This window comes from Azolla caroliniana, unplaced genomic scaffold (genome assembly GCF_043228905.1).
Source record: "Azolla caroliniana isolate FFs.n. ecotype wild unplaced genomic scaffold, voAzoCaro1.0.p SCAF_227, whole genome shotgun sequence".
Lineage (NCBI taxonomy): Eukaryota > Viridiplantae > Streptophyta > Polypodiopsida > Salviniales > Salviniaceae > Azolla > Azolla caroliniana.
The window spans coordinates 2394-21596 of record NW_028230662.1 but is presented as its reverse complement, the minus strand read 5'-3'; the positions used below and the strand labels follow the sequence as shown (position 1 = coordinate 21596).

The 19203-nt window shown below is 36.5% G+C and overlaps 3 protein-coding genes across 9 annotated transcripts; 1 reads left to right on the top strand and 2 right to left on the bottom strand.

Moving 5' to 3' along the window:
• Nucleotides 1–7164, top strand: LOC147848779 (sucrose synthase 4-like). 7 transcript variants are annotated; one of them, XM_087338122.1, is made up of 15 exons: nt 1–264; nt 371–497; nt 1749–1900; nt 2220–2412; nt 2768–2886; nt 3190–3406; nt 3634–3729; nt 3818–3991; nt 4295–4411; nt 4501–4667; nt 4784–5008; nt 5342–5663; nt 6065–6309; nt 6740–6878; nt 6972–7164. In XM_087338122.1, exons 1-15 carry the CDS (start codon nt 146–148, stop codon nt 7011–7013), a joined length of 2454 nt encoding a protein of 817 aa, XP_087194248.1. In that variant the 5' UTR covers nt 1–145; the 3' UTR covers nt 7014–7164. The 7 variants fall into 7 exon arrangements, with proteins under 7 accessions (XP_087194248.1, XP_087194251.1, XP_087194249.1 ...); XM_087338125.1 differs by lacking the exon at nt 4784–5008 and having other exon boundaries at nt 6972–7163; XM_087338123.1 differs by lacking the exon at nt 6972–7164 and having other exon boundaries at nt 6608–6877.
• Nucleotides 7165–8856: 1692 nt separating this feature from the next.
• Nucleotides 8857–12663, bottom strand: LOC147848778 (uncharacterized). Its single transcript, XM_087338130.1, has 6 exons — nt 12024–12663; nt 10598–10666; nt 10433–10501; nt 9613–9699; nt 9458–9525; nt 8857–9374 (listed from the first exon to the last, which is right to left on the bottom strand). The coding sequence occupies exons 1-6, from the start codon at nt 12576–12578 to the stop codon at nt 9245–9247; spliced, it is 978 nt and encodes a 325-aa protein (XP_087194256.1). The 5' UTR covers nt 12579–12663; the 3' UTR covers nt 8857–9244.
• Nucleotides 12664–13768: 1105 nt separating this feature from the next.
• Nucleotides 13769–18813, bottom strand: LOC147848777 (dnaJ protein homolog). The gene is made up of 7 exons (XM_087338129.1): nt 18432–18813; nt 16688–16865; nt 16469–16619; nt 16247–16380; nt 15554–15696; nt 14927–15125; nt 13769–14456 (listed from the first exon to the last, which is right to left on the bottom strand). The coding sequence occupies exons 1-7, from the start codon at nt 18579–18581 to the stop codon at nt 14134–14136; spliced, it is 1278 nt and encodes a 425-aa protein (XP_087194255.1). The 5' UTR covers nt 18582–18813; the 3' UTR covers nt 13769–14133.
• Nucleotides 18814–19203: the final 390 nt, after the last annotated feature.

Here is a 19203-nt window from a genome sequence, read left to right as displayed (position 1 = left end):
TAATACCATCACAGAGCCTCCATGGTAAGGAAAATGATTTCTTTAGCACCAGCAGGACACTTCCGCAGACCTTGGAAACCTAAGCTGCACGCAGAGAAGTAGCGGTTGAAGAAAGAGAGAAAGACCAAGACAGTAAGAAAGACCTATGATGAATTCCTCAGCTATGCGAAGTGAACCCGTCTTAACTAGGTTACCTAGTATGAGAGACAGAGTGCAGGGTTGCTTAAGTGATCACAAAAATGAGCTTGTGTCGCTCTTCTCAAAGTATCTCCTCTCTCTCCCTCCCATCATTTGCTTGATGGTTTTTCTATGCTGTGTTCTTCATCCTGGACTTTTTATCTCGATTTTTTAATTTATTCTTTTGACATAGGTATGTCTCCTGCGGTCGATGCATATTGCAACCACATGAGATCCTCTCAGAGCTCCAAACACTTATACGTGATTATGATGGCGTTCTTGTTCAAGAAGATTTCTCGCTGATTCTCCAGGCTGCCCAGGTATTTCCTCCCCTTTAATTAATCCTTCTCTTATTATACCTTGATCATGGTTCAACTCCTACACGCCGGAAAATACTTACTTATCTGAAGTATTAATGCATTGCTAATTACACCTTGATCTTGATTAATGCTTGTCCTCATTTCAAGTTTTCTAATCCATTGCTACCGTTGATTTGTTTCTAAATGTTGAAAACTCCTTCCATACATTGATAAGTGGTGAATGTTTTTCTATGTAAATGTCATTGCTATCCTGATGGATTCTTTAAAGGTTTTTAACATATTCTTGACATATGTATTGTTCTACATTTGGAAATTTCTTCCTTGTACAAGTTTGAATTCATTGCCATCTTGATTGATTCTAAATATCAAGCGTCTGCCTTGTAAGTTTCAAGTATGTGCTGCATTTCATCGATTCTAAATATGGAACTTATTCATTGCAAGTGTTAATATATCGCTAATTTCTATGTAATTTAAGTGTTGAAGTTGTTCCTTGTCAGGGTTGATCCATCACCATCTAGATCAATACCTAATCCAGCACTCCCTGAGTTCACTGATTCTAATCATTGAACTTCATTGCCGCCAGTTTTAGTGTTGAATTTCATCCATATCAGTGTTAATTCATTTCGACATTGATTAGGTGGGAATCCATTGCTACCTTTGAGTAAAGGCCATAACCTTTTTCCCTGTGACTATTGATTCTCAAATTTGAACTCCATCAATCCTGACTTGATTGATTGTAAATGCTGACTTTATGCATTGATTCTCAAAATTGATATGCATTGATTAAATATTAATCCATACCTATCAAAGTTGGTTAACTCTAAATTTTGAACATCTTCCTTGTAAGTTTATCCATTGCTACCGTCATTAATAAATGTCAGTCCATTGTGAACTTAATCTTATCCATCAGGACATTGCTAGATGTTGACGTAATTTATTCTAATTGTTGAATTTCTTCCTTAATGAGTGTTATTCCATTGTTGACTTGATCGATTCTAGATTTTGAGCTTCCTAATTATATCCATGTATATTTAATCCATGGAAAATTTACAAATGAGTGTTTTTTTAATTAATTTGGGTGCTGAAGGGTACATTAAATCCATGGAAAAGTTAGAAATGAGGGCTTTTTGCATTAGGTTTTTGAATGTGCATTATATATAGAGGATTTTACATGTAGTAAACTGCGCTTGACATATTGTAGGTATTGGTTCAACATTCTAATATTTGAAATTCTCACGATATTTAAAACAGGAAGCAATTGTGTATCCACCTTGGGTCGTGTTGGCAATTCGACCGAACCCAGGTGTATGGGAATATGTTAGAGTTAATGTGGATGAGCTAATGCTTGACGAACTTTCTGTCTCGGAGTACCTAGCATTCAAAGAGCTTCTCGTCAATGAGCAGTATGTAAAAATCTACCTCTTAAGACAAATCATGTCTTTTAGAAAAAAAATTTACATCAAGTTTGATAATGATTCAATGCATGAAGGTATACCATTTGTGGCACAGGGGTTCGGTGGATAAGAGACTAGAAACTAAGTTAGCTCATGTTGATGAAAGCGTGTTTCTGAATGAGCAGCAAAATGCATGCAGTGTTACAGAACATGTACATTCTTTTCAAGGCTTTGATAACTCAGTGAAACACTATCATGATGTTTTACATGAGCCTAAAAGACAAAACCCGTTTTCTTAATTTGTGTATGCTACTACTATTGAAAACAGGGTCAATGATCCTTATGTACTGGAACTAGATTTTGGACCATTTAATGCAAATTTTCCACGGTTAACCCGCCCATCATCCATTGGAAATGGAGTCCAGTTTTTGAATCGACATCTATGCTCTCGGCTTTTCGGCGATATAGAAAGCATGCGACCGCTTCTTGACTTTCTAAAGACACACAAATACCAAGGGCAGGTAATTATACACTTGTTTCACTCACTTTATGCAAAGTTAATTTCGCTCATGTGAATGAATATTCATCCGATGATACTACCATTTTAGATAATGATCAGAATCTCCCAATTCTTCGTAGTTAATGAAAGAGATTAATAAAATATGCATTGGTATATAATAGTTCAGGATGATGAACACATAAAATTATCACTACAAATTTCTTGATTTGTAGACACTAAATATACACTCCGAAGAAAAGAATAATTTGAGTTTTGATATTCCAGATATGCTAGATTCCAAATCATCAATCCTGTTCCCTAATCAGTGGGATTGTCCTAGAATGATCTAAAATTATGCCTTTCCTTGATTCTTGCAGACATTGATGCTGAATGAACGCATTCCAAATGTAGCAGATCTAAGGTCTTCATTGCTTAAAGCAGAGGAGGTACTACTTCGGCTTCCAGAGGATACAATGTATATGGAGTTTGGTCACAGGTATTATACCAACTCTTCAGAAGAGTAATGCTTTGTGTAATCTTCAATCTAGAGTTACTAAAAGAGTTTATAATGGAAAAACTTTGAATCCATTGCTCAAGACTTGAATCCACAACTTTAATGTCGCAAAGTACAAGCATTACCACTGCACCATCATGTTTAAGGTCATATTGTTCAATTCAGAACCGATGATTTATGGAAAGTCTATTATTTTGATGTATAAAAGAAAATGCTTTAAGTTGTGCTTTAGCACATTATGTATTATCCACATTTTAAGAAGTCTCTCTTATTCCATATTTTCAGACTTCAAGAGCTGGGACTTGAGAAGGGATGGGGAAACACTGCCAAATGTGCACTAGACATGATACATTTACTCCTTGAGATTCTTCAAGCACCAGATCCAGCTACTCTGGAGAATTTTTTGGGAAGGATACCTATGGTTTTCAATGTGGTGATATTCTCACCCCATGGATATTTTGGACAGGCCAATGTTCTTGGCTTACCAGATACAGGTGGACAGGTTAGAAAGCACCATAATAGGGATGGGATACCAAAATATCCCTCTTTGTATCCAGGAATTCCATAATACTCTCTCTCTCTATATATATATTTTGCAAAGAGAGGTAAATTGAGACGTTCGTAAACATATGAGGGATGGTTTAGGAATATCATGAAAAATGAGGGTATTAATGGTAAATTTCCTGAATTTGCAATGCATTCCTAGAGTTTCGATGTATTGTATTTTAGGTGGTTTATATTTTGGATCAAGTTCGCGCACTGGAAAATGAGATGCTCGAGAACATTAAGAAACAAGGGCTTCATATGGAGCCTAAAATTCTTGTGGTATGTCTTATCATTGCATCTTATCAGATCTTTTTGAGAGTTTTTCTGGATAATTATGGTTTTGAGGCTATTGGATCAATTTGTGAAGGTAACACGACTGATTCCAGATGCAGAGGGGACGCAATGTAACCAACGCCTCGAGAAAATAAGTGGCACCCAATTTTCAAAGATATTGAGGGTTCCATTCCGCACTGACAAAGGTGTATTGCGAGGATGGAAATCTCGGTTTGTTATTTGGCCTTATTTGGAGCGATTTGCTGAGGTATAGATTTTCAATGCTTGTATTTTTCTTTAATACATTTCTTACACAATGTGTTGTCTGTAAAGATGGTATTCTAAATCCACATGTTATATAATATGTTGTCACTGAAGGTGGCCTCAATTATATCCACTTTTTACATAATATGCTCTTTCTAAAGGTAATATCGTAACTCCACATCTTACTTGGTATATTGACTGCTAAAGGTCGATGGGCTTGCTTAGTTATATCCATTTTTCACATTATATGTCTCAAAAGATCCTCTGAGTTAATCCATTTTCACTAAAGATTGTTGCATCTGTGTAGGATGCAACAAGTGAGATATGTGGGGAACTCAATGGTCCACCTGAATTGATAATAGGAAATTATAGCGATGGAAATTTGGTTGCATCTTTGATTGCTCAGAAACTTGGCATCACTCAAGTACGTTGTGCCCCATTCTCTTTTCTTTTCCAACTGTTTTTGTCAATTGTGGAATGTAAAAACAATTTTTTTGTTTTTGTTTGCTTCAGTGCAACATTGCACACACTTTGGAGAAAACAAAATATCCAGACTCCGATATATATTGGAAAGAGTTTGAAGAGAAATATCATTTCTCATGCCAATTTACTGCTGATATTATAGCCATGAATCATGCTGACTTCATAGTAACAAGCACCTATCAAGAGATTGCTGGAAGGTTGGGAAAAAAGGTCTTTGTTTCTGTGAACCTTTTAGAAGATCAGAAAGACTTTAGTTCCACTTGCTTCTTCAAATTTTGAAAATAATTAATATCAGATAATGTGTTTTGGGCAGTAAAGACACTGTTGGCCAATACGAGAGTCATATGGCATTCACTCTACCAGGATGCTATCGTGTCATTAATGGCATTGATGTTTTCGATCCAAAGTTCAATATAGTTTCACCCGGAGTGGACACAAATATATTCTTCCCTTATTCTGATGAGAAGAGGCGATTAAAAGCTCTTCATGTAGACATTGAAGACCTCATATATAGTCCCAATCAAACCGATCAACACTTGTCTCTCTCTCTCTCTCTCTCCCCCCCCCCCCCCCCCCCCCCTTATATATGCATAAAACACATATGTATGTATGCATATGTATATATGTGTACATAGGCACAAATACACATGCATGGATGTATACTTGAGCATATGTATGTGTGCATCTATCAATGTATATATATGGATATATGATGTACGTATGTGGATGCATTCATCATTGTATGGATCTATGCATGGATGTATGAATGTGGATTTATGTATCTGTAGATGGATGCATATGAATGGAGGATGGATGTATCTATCTATGAAGGTTCTTGCAATGCATCTTATATAATTGGTTTTTTGCATAGAGGGTTCCTAGAAGACCATTCAAAACCAATAATCTTTACTATGGCATGGTTGGACCGTGTAAAGAACTTAATTGGATTGGTTCGGTGGTTTAGTGAGAATGTGAAGCTGCGCCAGATGGTGAATCTGGTTGTTGTAGGGGGGGACAGAAACCCAAGTAAGTCCAAAGACAGGGAAGAAGCGAAAGAAATCGAGACAATGCATAGCATTATTGAAGAATACAACCTATTTGGTCAGTTTAGATGGATATGTACACAAAAGAACCGAGTGAGGAATGGGGAGTTATATCGCTACATTGCCGATACGAGGGGTGCATTCATTCAGGTAAGCTGTCTAGAAATTCAAATATGTGAAAAAACTTACATGATTTCGATAAATCAAAGTGCATGTGGTGATGTGGACAATGCCCTTTTGTTCACCAAAACTCAGCAAAACTCTGAAATACCCTTCCCTTCCCCCAAGCCCATTAAATTTCCACTATTTTCCCAAAACTGCCCTTTCTTAGCCCTCCGGAAAGAGAGATTATATCTGCTATTGTATGGTCTATTCATCCCCTTGGAGGTTAACAAAAGGGCATTTGGGAAAAACCAAAGGTTGGGGGTTATTTTGCAGCTTTTCCCGAAATGCACTTCAAGTGGTTACTATGAATTTGCAAATATGCCTGGAATGTTCATTTGCTTTGATAAAAATGATCATGGGGTACATGGGTTTGGGAAATCGTACAGCCTGCCTTGTACGAGGGATTTGGGCTGACTGTTGTTGAGGCGATGGCATGCGGACTTCCCACTTTTGCAACTTGTCATGGCGGGCCAGCTGAGATCATTGTGGATGGTGTCTCTGGCTTCCATATCGACCCATATAATGGTGTAGAATCAAGTGCAACGGTTACACTGTTCTTTACAAAATGTAAGGTTGATCCGAGTTATTGGAACACTATTTCGAAAGCCTCATTGGAAAGAATCTATGAAAGGTAAACTAGCAAGTTTGCCCATAATTACTGATTAATAGTATGGTCATTGATTGCTAATTACCTCAATAATTTTTTATGCAAGGGGTATCTCGGTAAATATATAGGAAGTTAAGGTATATTGCCATGTTTATTATGCTACAACTACTGAAGGTAGCGTTGGTAATAATAAAACATAAGGGGTAGTTTGGGTAAAGATCGGACGGTTATTTAGGAAAATATACAAGAATCTATCAATGCCAGAACTACGAGTAGCCTTGGTAATTTGAAAACACTTGGGTATTTTTTGCTAAGATCTCAGGGCGCTATCTAGTAGGTGAATATGCAAAAACTGAGGGATATAAAGCATGTTCATCATACCACAGCCATTGACTTCTTATATAATGATTTTATGTTTGAGATCTGTAATGGAATGACGCCCGAGAACCAACAGGTACACATGGAAAATATACGCAGAACGTCTCATGACATTGACCAGGGTGTACGGGTTTTGGAAGTATGTATCAAAGCTCGGAAGGCTCGAAGCACGTCGATATCTTGAGATGTTCTACATCTTGAAATACAGAAATTTGGTAAAATATATTGATGGTTTTTTTATAGTGTTTCAAAGCACTTTCAACATAACTTTTTAGACAATTTGATCATCATTGGGATGTTCATGGCAGGTAAAAACAGTACCAGTGGCAATTGAAGACCAGCCAAATTAAAGGCACAATTTTAATCTCTATAATAGTATTCTCAAAAACGAGGATAAATTATGATGAAACATTTCTCAAGTCATATGATGTTCTCTAAAGATGAAATTTGTTCTCATTATATCTTTGCACATATATGTATAGCAAAAGCTTACAAAGTTGGATCAAACCGAAGAGGGAGATATAAACAATATAAACAATAGTCTGTCAATCATGGTTGATCGTCAAAATGGAAATTTTAATTTGGATATCTAAATGAATCAGAGCTAGTTGCATAGGTTAAACTGAACAAAAAGAGAAAAGGCATGGATCTTTCCATGAACATCATAATTTCATTGATCACTATACCACTCTTCAAATCTAATATAGGAAAGTTATTTGAAAAGTAAAAGAATGTATTGTTATCTTGTTGACTTATTTTTAGATGATGCCATGGAGTATGTTTGGAGACTTCTCAGTAGTATCAAGCAAATATCAACTAGTGATTTCGCACATTTATGACAATTAAAAGAATATATTGTTACCTTGTTGACTTATTTTTAGATGATGCCATGGAGTATGTTTGGAGACGATTTCTCAGTAGTATCAAGCAAATATCTAGTGATTTCACACATTTATGACGATTGTGTAGTCATGTGTGTACAATGGATGTAATAATCTCAAATATTTCCCCTGCCACTATTGTTGTTAAGCAAACATGTCCACTCTCACCAACTCTCTTTCTGCTACACATTGATGATTTTGGAACAGATCACTATTGAGTTTGTACAACAATAAGTAATTAAAGAGGTTACTCTTAGGAATGTAGTCATCCTGCTTTATTATACACAAATGATACATGATTTTATAAAATCATCTTTATAAGATGCATAAAAGCTTATGAATGTTTTAGAGAACTTTTCATGCATAGAGAATTGATTGGCAACATGTCAAAAAACAAAGCCATGATTGTGAAGACTCTCAATGAGCCACTTCAAATTGTAGAAAGTTTCCATTATGCATGCTGATACAATGCAAGGTATAAGACAATTTGTTTGTAACTAGAAATGAGTCTCTTACAAATGTTCCATATCCTCATATGGATGGTTGTGAGCGTAAAAGTTAATGAAAAAGAAAACTCTCCTATTTAGAGATGAAGACAAATTACAACTCATTCATTTTGCATGACCCCACAGGATTGGATCGGTAGGAAAAATAAAAGCTTAGCTGAATGGGTCTAATCTATCGAGACCATACTTGGATTGACATGATATAATGCTAGTTATATCATCCACATTGGATCCAAAAGATTGATTTATTAAATGTTATTTTAGCTAGGACTGCAAAACTTATCATTTGTAAACATCTTACCCCGTAGAATCTATGAGTATATGAGCCTAAATGCAAAGGGGGTGTGATTTCCATAATCGTAAAAACAATACATGCAAGGAATGTGTGATTCCCAGAACATTATTCATAACACAATCATCCATAATCGTAAAATAATACTACCAGAATCTTGGTTGTTTAGTCATCATTAGCATAATAAAAAGTCATCATCTAAAAGACAATTCTCTAGACTTCTTTTTGGATCACAACCATTTAAACCATCTATTTCATACCTAATGGAATGTGTGCTGATAGTATACCTGCCATCCCAATCATTTAATCCTAAAATTTCTGAAATAACAATAGTTTCGAATCAGAGTTGCTGCACAAGCACATGGTTATAGTGCCAGAATAAAATTAATTTTAAAACTTGTGTTACTCGGCTGACTCCTTTAAAATTTTAAGTCTGTACCTACTACATTAAGAATTTTGTTCTTGCTTTATATGGTACCATTGCTATATCTGGTAGTGCTTTCAGAGGCCTGGGTTAAGAGTTACTTGGAACTCTTCTTATACATATCTATTTTAGAAGTTTATTTTAGTCAAAATTTTACAGCAATGTATGGATCAGACTGACACTCATACACGATGCTGACCTATTCAAGTGAAGAAAAATGTCAATGGTCTCTTGGAAGGAAGGCCAGTATCCAAGCCATGTTTAAAGCTCACTAAAGGCATTTTTAAATCAAGTTGCACTGATGAACACTGCTATTCACCAGTTGAGTCAAATTCCTCTTGCTCCAGAGAGGTTTAACTCGGTGAACCAATTTCTGTGCATTCAAGACAAAGCTTCTTAATAGAGAGACTTGATGTGACCTTGATGATCGAGATACCAAATATCACCAAGCAAAAGCACAACTATCCACATCACATCATCATGTTGCTTCTCGAAGCTCCAATATCGGTTTCGAGGTTTGCTTTTCATATATCATGCTACCAGCACGGTTCGGAGGCCAATAGCGAAGCACTGATCGACCGAGGATGTTTTGTGCGGGCAGAGGTCCCCTTCAGTAATTTCAAATGAGACAATACCTCAATAATATACTAAGCAACCTCAAAGCAGCCCAAAATGCTATATACCCACTTACCAAGCATGTGAATCAAAGCTATTATTACGGTTGTCACCCATAACGAATACATATCCTTGTGGTACATACTACAACAAACACGTTTAAAGAGAAGTAAATCCCTCTAATGGCTAAAATTAAGTACTAAAACCAAAATGGATTCAGGAAAAACTCACGATAGGCTGCATATCATATTGTGGTGGTTCAGCAATGTAGTCCTCATCTTGGGCAACACCGTTGACAACAAGTTTCCCATCATGGACCTATTAAAATTACCAGATATTAGAATAATAATTCAAAATTGATGTAATGTGTCAGTCCTACATGCACACCAGAAAGGCAGGTCTACATGCACAACAGAAAGGCAGCCCTACTAATTCAAAGTTGATGTACACAGACACAGACACAGACACAGATACAGATATAGATATGTCTAATTCATTTATTCATAGTAAGACTCCTTAATTAGTCTTTAAGAACCAGATGCCAATCGACAACTAATTATAAGGACACAGATACAGACACAGACACAGACACAGACACAGACACAGACACAGACACAGATACAGACACAGATACAGATACAGATACAGATACAGATACAGATACAGATACAGATACAGATATAGATATGTCTAATTCATTTATTCATAGTAAGACTCCTTAATTAGTCTTTAAGAACCAGATGCCAATCGACAACTAATTATAAGGACTCCTTTAACCTCCAACAAAATGTGCATTCATGTGCTTGAGGTCTGATGCTCTTATTAGGAAACTTCCATACATGGCAGGATACTCATGAAACCCATCCAAACCTTTTTATGTCTCCTTTAACCTCCCTTCAGTTAAGAGCTCAGCAAAAGGTTAATGTCCACTCTATTATTAGGAGCCTACCACATAACACCAACCAGATACTCAAGGAACCCCTCCAGATGTCTATGGACGTAGCATATGTAGGCACTTGTAAAAAGAGATTAGTGAATGTATACATCGTACCTCAACCACATCACCAGCTTTTGCAACAACCCTCTTAATAAAGACGTCCCCCGAATTATAACCTCTATCCTGAGAGAGAGGAGGATCCGACAAAAACATTAAATCCCCATGTATAATGTTGAGAATACATGAAAAGAAGTAAAATATATATTTGTACTCACTTGCCTGCAATACTGATGGGGCTGTGAAGATCACGACATCTCGAACATCTGGCTTTCGGAAATAGTAGGTGACCTGAAATGAGAACGAAATAACATTCATTAATATATTTTCTTTCCATATCACCTATATGAACTAGATGGAAATTAGGATGTATAGTGCCTACTCATAAGTTAAGTTAAATGGGAGAAACATCTAAAGTTATACAAATATCGTTTCCTCCATATATCACACTGATAATCTAGATGGAAAGGACGCATCGTTACTACGATAAGTTAAGTTAATTGAGAGCATCACCTAAAGTTATACAAACATTAAATTATTAAATTATTAAATTATCCATAGAAATGTTTGCTTTGTTTCTTTGAAAAAAGGAATATATTTCTTCACAGGAAACTCCAAAAAGAGGTAAATGGTATGAAGTTTTGGTTGCACAAACCATAGCCATGCCCAACAATCGGCCAAACTCTCTAGGTTGTTACATACATCATAGCATGAACATTTTAAATCCTACACATCATTGCATAGACTTTCTAAACCATAATTACACCATGGCATATACATCTTTGAACCTAATTACATCATAGCATATACATTCAAAACCATAACTATATCATGGTATATAAGTCCTAAACCCTAACTAAAACATACCATATATAGCATAAAACCTAAATGCAATATCTCATATAAATCCTAAACCCTTATACATCAGAACATTCACATTCTAAACCCTAAATACATAATAGCAAATACATCATAAACCCATCATAGCAAATATACTCTAAACCCTGACATATAATACATACCCTTCAAATATACCCTAAACCCTGGGTACATCATAGCATATACATCCTAAACACTCAACACATCAGACCATACACATCCTAAACCCTAAACCCCAAACATATCATAGCATATACATCATAAAACTTAACTAACTACACTACATTTTTAACCCTGACTAAATACAACATAGAATATATATTTGAAACCCCAACTAAATACAACATGGAACATACATTTGAAATTCTAATTTAATACAATATCACATATACATATTAATCCCAAACTAAATATATCATCAGGTATGAATCCTAAACTCCAAATACATAATAGCATGTATATCCTAATACATGAAACCAGATACATTCTAAAACCTACCTAAACCCATCAAAACATATACATTCTAAATCCAAACTAAGTACATGATTGCATAAGCATTCTAAACTCTAAATTGAATAGAACATGACACTGGATTGTGCGCCATAAATATCTTAAAGTCTAAATGCATCATGATTCAAAGCACACTATTTCTAGACCATAGCATGAAACTGGAGAGTATCGCATCCATATTCTAAAATATATCCATATCATTAAATTTCTAAACACTAAATTGAATAGAGCAAGGAAATTGGATTGTACAAAAACTTACTTTTTCCGCAACAATTCTGTCTCCAACCTCCAGAGTAGGATACATAGACAAAGAAGGAATATACCTAAAATCTGCAATAAAATATCTGAATACAAGAGAGAAGACAATGGTAGCTGCAATAGTCGTATAGTCTTCAGAAGTGAAATTGAACCATTCTGAAATCTGTCTAAGCAAACCCACTTTCTCTTCTTCTCCGTTAGAGATTATAGTGACGGAAGGAGAAGACAAAACAGACTCTATTCCTTCTACGTTTTTCTCTTCTTCTTCTTTCTTTCCTTCTTCCTTCTCTTCTTTCTTTTCTTCAGAATTTGGGGCAGAGGAATCGCCTGAGCTCTTGAGAGGTGAGAAAGATCTTCTTCCTGGAAACCCTAAAGTGGGTCTGATTCGGTTTCTATGGAGACGTAAAGAAACGCATGTGGGCGATTGAAGAAACGGAGAGGAGGAAGATGGGGAGGAAGAAGAAGATGAGGATGAAGATGAAGAACGATGAACTCGTAGGCAGCGTTGAGAGATAGCTGTGGTCGATCTTAGTGGTGGACATGGCAGAGAAGCCATGTTTCTTTTCCTCTTCTACCTGCTTCTGCTTCTAAGTTCTCACACTTCACATTACTTATCTTCTGTTGTTTTTGGGCATGCTTTGCTTTGCTTGTTTTGGTGAAGAAAATTTGAAGCTCATGGCAAACCTGCCAAGTAACCCCTGGGTTTTCCTAATATCACAAATGCCACTGAGTTTTCCTTATCCCCCCAATGCCCTTCATCAACCCGTAGTAGTTCTTGTTATTTCTCCATGTGCTCTTGCTTAACCCCCATCACAACTAATTACCTCTGTGATTTCAGAGATTAATTATGGTCAATTAACTCATCCCTTTTCTCACTAGTGAAACCTTTGGGGATGAGTTAATTGACCATTTAGGGAAATATACAAACACCCTAGGAATTTAGAGTAATTCCAGTAAACTTACTACCAAGGCAAAACATTGGTGTTTGTGTTGGCACGATTGCATCATTGTGTGAAATCCCTAACATGGGCTTCTATTCGAACATTTTGCTTTTGTTTCTACCCCTCTAGGGCAGAATCTATCTATCACTTGAAGATTAAGATTAAACTTATCACCAATTGACATGGGTATATTATTGACAAATCTGACAACACTCCTACAACCCCTTTTATTCTTAGCTCAATAAGAGGTGATGGAGTTGTAAAGAGTTCAAACTTTAAAGCGAATGGTGTCAAATGAATGGAGCATCCATATATGATGATTTCCCAACCAAACTACACTATCAATGGTGTTAACATCCAATTTTCCTTTTACTCTCACCTACAAGATTGCAATCCCAAACATAAACATCGTCTTCTATATGTATTTTTGGCTCCTTAATGTGAATTTGTTCACTTAAGAGACAGACAGACAGACAGACGGAGAGAGAGAGAGAGAGAGAGAGAGAGAGATTTGGATTGTCATCATTGAGATATGCACAATTTTTTTCGATAGTCAACATGGAGTTAACACATACCTACATAAGTTGAACCAAGTATTGATGTGCCAATCTTGTTTATTAGATCAAGTCAAAATTCCATCCTCAACCAAGTATTCTTGTCTATTGGCACTCAATTCTCACCTATCTAGGTAGTAGGGACTGTTCAATTCAATTGTTCATCTGAAAGACTTAAGCTACAAACATTTATAAATAGTTTTAGATACAAGTCAATTATGAGAAAGAAAAAGATTTTTTAAACGTCAACCATCTTTGAGCAGTATAAACTATAAATATCGCAAATTTTTGAGCAGAATACACAAAGAGTAAGAAAAGTTTGTAATGGATATGGTTAAACCACATAAGAAATCTTGTATGGTGGTGGCCATGTAGCATATCAGATAACACAAGAAGAAATTGGAGGTTCATTTCCAGAATAGGCATGCCTATAAAATGTGCCAGTAACTTCTAGCATTTAGCAAAAATTAAAATTCCGGGCCACGGATCATTATTATGCATTAAAAGACACTGATAGGTCACTTGTATTGTAACAAATAGAGATGTGGATGATTGGCCCACCTATAATCTTTTACTTTGAGACAGTTATGCAAAGAACCATTTCATAACAGACTACCTATTGTTGAGCACATTGAACCCTCTGGCCTCCCATATCATCTTCATCTTCATCATAAGCTTCTGCCTGTTGTTGTTGCTTTCTTTTCATTTCTTCCTCCATGTTCACATCAAATAGTATCGTCTCTTCACACTCATCAAGGTTGACACCAGCAGTTTGATTCATTGGTTTAGGCGGCAACACTATCTCTAACTGCTTGCATTGTTCCAGGGTAAAAGCCCCCGTCTCAGGGAAATCAACTTGATATTGGATGTATAAGTTACCCTTCATGAAAGGCCTTCCATGGTGGGGCATCCCCTCGTGATTCACTGATTTGAATTGACCTGCAAGTCGACGTTATTTTACCAAAACGGCCTTGAGAAGAGGGCATGTTACCAATAACATGCAACCATAGCATGTGGGTTCAACTGAAGGGTTTTTCTTAAACCACTTGTCCACATTAGTTAGATTCTTTAAACTTATTTTAACAAATTATTCAAATGAATTATACAACTGACAAAGAGACCATGTCCACTGCTGAACCAAAACCCTCCAGCACTGAAAGTTTACACAGCTTTGAGTACACATGATATAGATGGTTTAGAGATAATGATATAATAAGTATTTTAATGCACACAAGTGGCCTATATGGTGGTTTTGAAGTGTCTTATCTTTTACATTATTTATATATGCAAGAAAAAGAAGTGAACATAGAAGTGGTTTTACAGATAGATACAAAAAAGTGAACATGCTATAGATAGTTTACACAATAGAGATTTGTCGAAACTTAGTGATGCTACTAGTAGATGCATACCTGGTTTTATCACTTCACATACATCCGACTTAATAAGAAGTTGTCGGCCATCGAGATGGGTTATCACAAATCGGAAGCCACACAAGGCCTCGGTCAACGTCAGGGTATGATCGAAGAACAAGTCATCACCTTTCCTCTTGAATTTAGGATGATCTTTGAGTTGGAGTACAAACACAAGGTCCCCTGTTTCTACGCCGGGCTGCATATCCATCAAAAGATAATATCATACATACAAAGCCCAATATTTGCAAACTACTTTTCAAATGTTGTGACCTTAAGAGGCCCAAAAGCAAAGAATGGAGAAACTGGCAGTAATCTACAACTTTTCCATCCCAAAATATAGGCTTCATACACTGTGCTTATAAAAAGAATTGACTAAATAATAATAAATCCAGGATAGATACTATGCAAACATATTCCAATTATATCTCCCAGCAAACTCTTTTGCTTTAGCATGTTAATTAATTGATGTTTCAAGCTTGTATTCATCCGTATATGCTCATTTACAGCTACATCACCTAGTTTTATATTGTTTTCAAACCTCAATAAGAGTTACGGATCTAGTGATAGTTTGCTAAAATTAAATATGCTTCTATCGAAATGCAATATATGTTATAAAATACATACAGCCTCATCAGCTTGTCCCCGTAAAACAATCTTCTGACCATTCTGCATCCCTGCCTCAACATGGACTTCCAGCGTTTTCTTCTCGTCAATAACTTTGGCGCCCACGCACTGAGCACATCTGTCCTTCTCATGAATATTTTCACCTGAACTCCATCAGAATGGTCGCTTAGAAAACAATGTCCTTCACAGATAGGATAGCGTACAAACAGGATATTATGAATACAAAGCATTATAAAAAATCCATGAAAGCTTTCAAGTGGATTCAGAACCTTTTAACTCCAAAGTTTTAGGATTTACAAAAAACTCAAAGTTTTAGTATTTACAAATAACTCCAAGTTTCAGGATTTCCGAATAGCTTTAAATTATGAGCAACAAAGAATAAGGATTAGATATACTAATCCTCCACCAATAGCCCACAGTAAGTAAGAATATTTGAGCTCTCTAAGATATCTGGAATGGAAGAAAAACAAGAAAATGCATGGAAAGACAAAAAAGGCTATCTAACCCTTACATATAACCATAAATCATCACTCTACTGTCTACACCATAGCTACCATAGTTATCAAACCTCTAGCATCCACATGCACAAAGCCATTCGCGATCACTAGCCTAATAGTGGCTGTGTGTACACAACATTCACTATAGTTTCTATTAATTGTTAGAAGTACACACACAGAGGGAGAATTAACTTACCTGAACCCTTGCAATCTGGACAGATATGTTGCATTTGTTGTATCATACTTGGTCCAAGGTGGCGGATTGTAACTTTCACACCTTGACCATGGCAACTAGCACAACGGCTGCTTGCACCTGATTTCGAACCTTTCCTAACATAGGAAAAATCTGGTACATTTAGATTTAGTAATCAATCATAGTCAATAAATCTGTACACTGACCGAAGCTAAAACAGTATACCCTTTGCATTTTGGGCATAAAACACTTCTCGACAACGATAATTTCTTCGTCGTTCCATTATAAAGATCCTCTAAAGAAACTTTGAGGGGGTGGACCACATCTTCCCCTCTCCTTACCCGCCGACCACTCCTGCTGCCACCCCTGCCACTGCCTGAACAACAACAATGTTAAGCTCTTTTGTAGATTTCAAGGGAAGACAGAAAAACCTAGCATGGATACCTCCAAAGGGATTTCCACCACCTCCACCAAAGAAGGACTCAAATATATCAAATGGGTTGTTCACAGAATTCCCTCCCGAACCCATTCCTTCCTTGAGAGCATCTTCTCCATATTCATCATATAATTCCCTTTTCTCAGGGTCACTTAGAACTTCATAAGCTTGTGCCAACTCCTTGAACTGGTCATCAATACCATTGTTTTCAGTCCATTGGATACATCAGATAAAAGAAGAGATGATCACACAGGAACACATCACGACACAAAATTTCAATGTCACAACCAGAACATATCAGCCTTGAAATATCTTATGTTTCCATTTCACTTATGTATGCGAGGAAGGGCTAGTATAAGATGAATATAACTTGCAGCATATAATGCAGTATTTGAAAGCTATGATGACATATTAAGAGGGGTGATGAGTTGAGTGCCACGCTGAAGGGAACGCCTAGAAGGTTGAGCTCATGTGTATGCCTTATTCACACATTGAGACATTGTGGTTCGAAGTATGAATAGCACTTCTTAGGAAAGAGACACACATCAAGAAAACTGGTGTACTCAGGTCCCATGGGTCAACATTGACCTCTCTATAGACACTAAGAAATATCTTCTACCTATCTATTCCTAGTCTATGATGGTAACCAATAATTTCTCAACAATTCAATGATATGACCTGACGACCTTTAGCATGAGTGCGTGGTTATGATGAATAGGAATCCTCAAACAGAGATTTCAATGCCTAAATCTGGCCAACCATTTCACACTTTCCACCTAGGGATTCATTTTGGACACCCATTTCTTCATTCAGAAATGGGCACCAGGAGATGATCCTCCATTCAATGATAACAAACCTGAAATCCTTAACATGTGTATGGGGATCACAGTGATGCCAACTACTCTGTAAACATGACCCAAAACACAGACAATTCCATGCATCAATAAAAAGCATCCAACCAATGCTACAAACAATAGATCACAAATGCAAAAAGACATGTGGCCTGAGCATGGAGAGAATTCCATAACTTGAAAAAAACTGAAATACTACCTTACAAACTGTGGCCCAAGAAATGAAAAATGCGAAACATGACACAAGAACAGAGAGAAATCCACATATTCAACAGAAGCATCACAAGCGAATAATCCACATGGTATGGATCACGAATACAAAATGAAACATGATCCAAAAACAAAGAGATGATCATACCTTGAACAAAAGTAGCAAAAGCCGAATTATAAATTATCAATCACAAACATAATACCAACATGACCTGAAAACAGGTAGAACTCCATATCTTCAGAGGTAAAAACAAATCTACAGCTTATGGATAATACAGCATGCACAAAGCAGTGTGATGCAAAATTAAAGCCAATTCCATACCTTTACTAACAAAAAGAAAATCAAAACTATGGTTAAAAGATGGAAAAGTGAAATATAAACTCAAATTCCATATCTTTAAAAAACGCAAAGAAGCAATAAAAATCTAAAGTAGGGTAAATGAATAACAAAAATGCAAAAAGAAACATGACCCAAAAGCAAAGAAAATCACATACCTTGAAAACACAAAACAAAACAAAGCTACGAAGATGGACAATGAAAATGCGGAAAAACTGAACATAACCTAAAACCAAAGATAATTCCATACCTTGAGAGAACATAGAAAATCAACAAACACAAAATTACAAAGAACGGATTATTTTCCCTAAATGGGCAGTGAAACGATTACAAATTTAACGAAAAATTGTGTACCTTTTCTGGGTCACCGCCTTTATCAGGATGATTCTTAATGGCCGCCTTACGGTATGCTTTCTTGAGCTCATCTTGAGAGCATGTTTTGGGTACCCCAAGGACCTCATAGTATTTGGTGTTATCACTCTTACTTGGGCGGCGTCCAAACATTGTGAAATATATATGTGTATATATATAAACTCTTCTGTAGAGAAATGAACTCTTTGCCTTTTCCTTGCTTTTTTCTTTGGATGAAAGGATGTTAGTATTAGACTGGCTCTTCAAAGACAAACCCTTCTGTCTGTCACTATGTCTCTGTCTCTGTCTCTCACACAGAGGAAAGAGAGGATGCTAATGGGATCCTTTCACACTCTTATAGTTGTAGCCCTTTTTTGGCCTTTGTAGGTAGATATTCTGTATCTCCTCCTGAGGAGGATGGTCATTTGAGATGCACATACCAATGGCAAGTAAAAGCTTTTAGCTTTTTAGGGTTTGTAAACGCCTTTGTCTTTTGTATCTTTCTCGAAGTAGCCCACCCAACACATCCCGATCCATGCATGCCACACAAAACACGTTTCCGAAGTTTAAAAGGCCCTTAATGTGACTTCCAGGTTGAATGAAGTCTTATAATGTTGCGGCTTTTTTTGGTCGTAAATCCCTAGCCACTTTTGGTGTCGATCAATAAAGGAAAAGAGATTCTTGGATTCTCGTAAACATGTTTGCGTTGGGCCCACAGTAAAATTTTAAAAAAGAGGCTTTGTTACGCATATACAATGTGTGGTAGAGCTTATTG